The sequence below is a fragment of the Petaurus breviceps genome, unplaced genomic scaffold (genome assembly GCF_028583685.1).
Source record: "Petaurus breviceps papuanus isolate PSGF00001 unplaced genomic scaffold, PetGlider_PUasm1.0 188, whole genome shotgun sequence".
Classification (NCBI taxonomy): Eukaryota; Metazoa; Chordata; class Mammalia; order Diprotodontia; family Petauridae; genus Petaurus; species Petaurus breviceps.
Window position 1 is genome coordinate 41,146,243 of NW_027185804.1, and position 4,180 is coordinate 41,150,422.

The 4,180-nt window shown below is 32.6% G+C and overlaps 1 protein-coding gene across 1 annotated transcript; it reads right to left on the reverse strand.

Moving 5' to 3' along the window:
* Positions 1–649: 649 nt before the first annotated feature.
* LOC138163557 (olfactory receptor 10AG1-like) lies at positions 650–1,585 on the reverse strand. Its single transcript, XM_069091005.1, has one exon. It carries the CDS (start codon positions 1,571–1,573, stop codon positions 650–652), a length of 924 nt encoding a protein of 307 aa, XP_068947106.1. The 5' UTR covers positions 1,574–1,585.
* Between the last annotated feature and the right edge of the window lie 2,595 nt (positions 1,586–4,180).

The following is a 4,180-nucleotide window of genomic DNA, read 5'->3' on the forward strand; positions in this document are numbered from 1 at the left end:
GCCATATCAATTTGTTTCTTCTAAACATTTAAAACTCTTACAATGCATATATTTTAAATTTGACAGATATTTCTTGTATATAAGTGTAATTGATCAAAATTCATTATTTGTTTTACTGTCCCAGGATTTTAAATAGGTTAAAAAAATAAGGTTTCCTTTACTTAGCATAAAACAAAGATAAAACAAAAACATATAAAAAGAAAAAGATTTTGTATATTTCTTTGCTAAACAAGTAAATCTGTAATCTTCAAGGAAATTAATGTTTATATAGGTAATATTAATGTTAGGGATATTCAAGAATATTTTGGAAAATGAGTCCTCATTTTGGATACTTTATTCCATTTCTCAAACTCTCAGCCTGGGTCTGGAAATAAAAATGTAAATTCTTGACATTTGTCCAATATATTTAACAGCATATGATGATTTTAAAGAAAATAGACAGCTCTTTAGTAATAGAACTTTAAAGGTAGTCTGAACTCTTTCTTAAATTATTATAGACAAGGTTAACATCAAATTTATAATTTGAAGTTGATGTCTCAAAGTCTTGATATTACTAGGAAAGGAAAGGTTTCAGGGACAGATGATATCTATAGGAACTTTGGGGCTACTATAACTAAGAACAATTCAGGTCTTTTCTTTATGATCCCAGTCACTTAAATAGTAACTTTTTTAACGCAAACACAACATCTTTGTTGCGCAGACTGTATATGATGGGGTTAAACACTGGGGTCACAGTGGTATAGATAATAGAGAACACTTTATCCAGTTCTATTGAGTGGCTAGAACTGGGTCGTAAATACGTAATGATGCCACACCCCAAGTATAAGAGCACAACAATGAGGTGAGAGGAACATGTAGAAAAGGCTTTAGATCTCCCCTTGTTTCCTGGAACCTTCAAGATGGTTGTAATAATTTTCACATATGACCACATTATCAACAGAAATGGAAGTACACCAACTATCAAGACAATAATATAAAAAGAAAACTCATTCACAGAGGTGTCCCCACAGGCCAATTTCAGTAAAGGGCGGATATCACAAAAAATATGATCGAGTTTATTAGAACCACAGAAAGGTAAAGAGAAAATCAAGTATGTCAGCAATAGATGAAATGGAATCCCACTGATCCAAGAACCAGCCACCAGACAGACACACACCTTGTGGTTCATGATGAGAGGATAATTCAGAGGCTTACAAATGGCAACATAGCGATCATAGGCCATTACAGTCAGGAGGAAGTTTTCAGTGATTGCCATAACAAAGAAAGCATAAAATTGTGCCGCACAGGCTATAAAAGAGATATTTATCTTCTGTGTCCATAGATTTGCCAGTATCCTTGGAAGAATGACTGAAGTATAACAGATTTCCAAAAAGGAAAAATTCCTAAGGAAAAAATACATAGGGGTTTGGAGCACTGGCTCAACCTTAGTAATCACAATGATAAGTCCATTTCCTATCAGGACACCAGTATAGATGATAAAGAAAAGTCCAAATAGAAAACCTTGAAGGTTGGGAAGGTCAGAAAATCCCACGAGTATGAATTCCATTATGAGAGAGACATTTCCTTCTACCATTTGTTCTGAGTATCAAATCCCTGGAAAATGTGAATTCAGATGGGCAAAGCACCTCCTTTCTTTTTGGGCCTCAGGATTCCCTATAAAAGAAAAGGGTGGTGGTAGATCATTTATGAGTTTTCTTTTCCCCCATACTTAATAGTATTTAATTTTTTCCAATTATATGTAGAGTATTCAATAATCGCTTTCATAATATTTGGAGTTCGAAATTTTTGTCTCCCTTCTTCCCTCCCTCCACAAGGCAGAAGCAATCTGATATAGGCTAGACATGTACAATCATATTAAGTACATTTCCATATTAGTCATGTTGTGCAAGAGGAATCAGAAAGAAAGGAAAAAACCATGAGAAAGAAAAAAAATAGAAAATAGCAAGCTTCACAGACTCCATAGTTCTTTCTCTGGATGAGGACAGCATTTTCCATCATAAGTCTTTTGGAATTATCTTAGATCATGTGTTGCTGAGAAGAACTAAGTCTATCATAGTCGATAATTGCACAGTGTTGTTTTTACTGTGTACAATGTTCCTCTGGTTTTGTTCACTTCACTCAGCATGAGTTCATATAGGTTTTTCTGAAATACACCTGCTCGTTATTTTTTATAGCACAACAGTATTCCATTACGTTCATAGGTCATGACTTGTTCAGCCATTCCGCAACTGATGACCAAGTCCCCAATTTCCAATTCTTTGTCACCACAGAAAGAAGTGCTAAAATATTTTTTGTACATGTGGATCCTTTTGCCTTTTTTATGATATCTTACGAATACAGACCTAGAAGTGACATTGTTGGATCAAAGTATATATATATATATATATATATATATATATATACACACACACACACACACACACATACATATATATGGATATGTGTATACGTATATACATATATATGTATATATACACACATATCCATGTGTATATGTATGTACGATATACACAAACATAGGCATATATATGTTTACATGTGTTGTGTGTGTATGCATATGGTTTCATAGTCCTTTGTGTGTTGTTCCAAATTGCTCTCGAGAATGGTTGGATCAATTCACAACTCAACCAACAATGCATAACGGTTCTGATTTTCCCACATCTCTAACATTAATAATTTTCCTTTTTTGTCAGATTAGCCAATAGGATGGGGTAAGGTAGCACATCAGAGTTGTGGTCCTTTGAATTTCTCTAATCAATAAATTGTTTAGAGCATTTGTATATGACTATAGATAACTTTAATTTCTTCATCTGAAAACTGCCCATTGATATGATATCTTTTGATCATTTACCATTTGGGGAATGAATTGTGTTCTTAGAAATTGACTCAGTTCTCTATATATTCTAGAAATGAGTCCTTTATCTAAGACACTGGCCATAAAAATTCTTTCCTTGCTTTCTGATTCCCTACTAATCTTGGTTGCATTTCATAGTGTTCTCTCTCCTGTTTGGTCATAAATCCTTCCATTATCTATAGATCTGACAGATAAGTCATTCCTTCATTTCCTAATTTGTTTTTGTTATCACCCTTTATATCTAAACCATATACCCATTTTAGCTTTATCTTGGTATACAATGTGAGATAGAGTTTCTGACATATTATTTTCCAGTTTTCTCAGCAGTCTTTGTTCAATAATGAGTTCTTATGCCAGAAGCTAGAGTTTTTGGGTTTATTAAACAGTAGATTACTACAGTCATTGATTAGTGTGAATTGTGCACCTAACCTATTCCACCAAACCACCACTCTATTTCTTAGCCAGTACCAAAATTTTTTTTATGGTTGCTGTTTTACAATACAGTTTTAGATATAGTATGGCTAAGACACCTTCCCTTGCATTACTTTTCATTAATTTGTTTGATATTCTGGACCTTTTGTTCTTCCAAATTAATTTTATTATTTTTTCTGGCTCTATAAAATTTTTAGAAATTTGATTGGTATGATACTGAAAAAGTAAATGGATTTAGGTAGAATTCTCATTTTTATTATAATAGCTTGGTGTACCCATGAGCAACTAGTATTTTTTTTTTTTAGTTATGGAGATCTGACTTTATTTGTGTGAAAAGTGTTTTTTAACTATGTTCATATAGTTCTTTGGTTCACCTTGGCAGGTAGACTCCCAAATATTTTATATTGACTAAAGTTATTTTAAATGGAATTTCTCATTCTATCTCTTGCTGCTGGGTTTTGTTAGTAACATAGAGATGCCAATAATATATGGGAGTTTATTTTATATCTTGCAACTTTGCTAAAGTTGTTGATTATTTCAAGTAGTTTTTACTTCATGCTTTTGGATTCTGTATACCATCCTGTCATCTGTAAAGAGTGATAACTTTGTTTCTTCTTTTCCTATTCTAATTTCTTCAACTTGTTTTTGCTTTTCTTATACCTAAAGCTAACATTTTTAGCACAATACTGAATAACAGTGGTGATAAATATCCTTTTTTTCATGCCTGATCTTATTGGAAATGTTTCTAGCTTATCCCCATATATATAATGCTGCCTGATTGTTTTAGATAGATCCTACTTATCATTTTAAGGAAAACTCCATTGATTCTTATGCTCTATTGTATTTTTAATAAGAATGGGTATTGTACTTTGTCAAAAGCTTTTTTTCTCATTT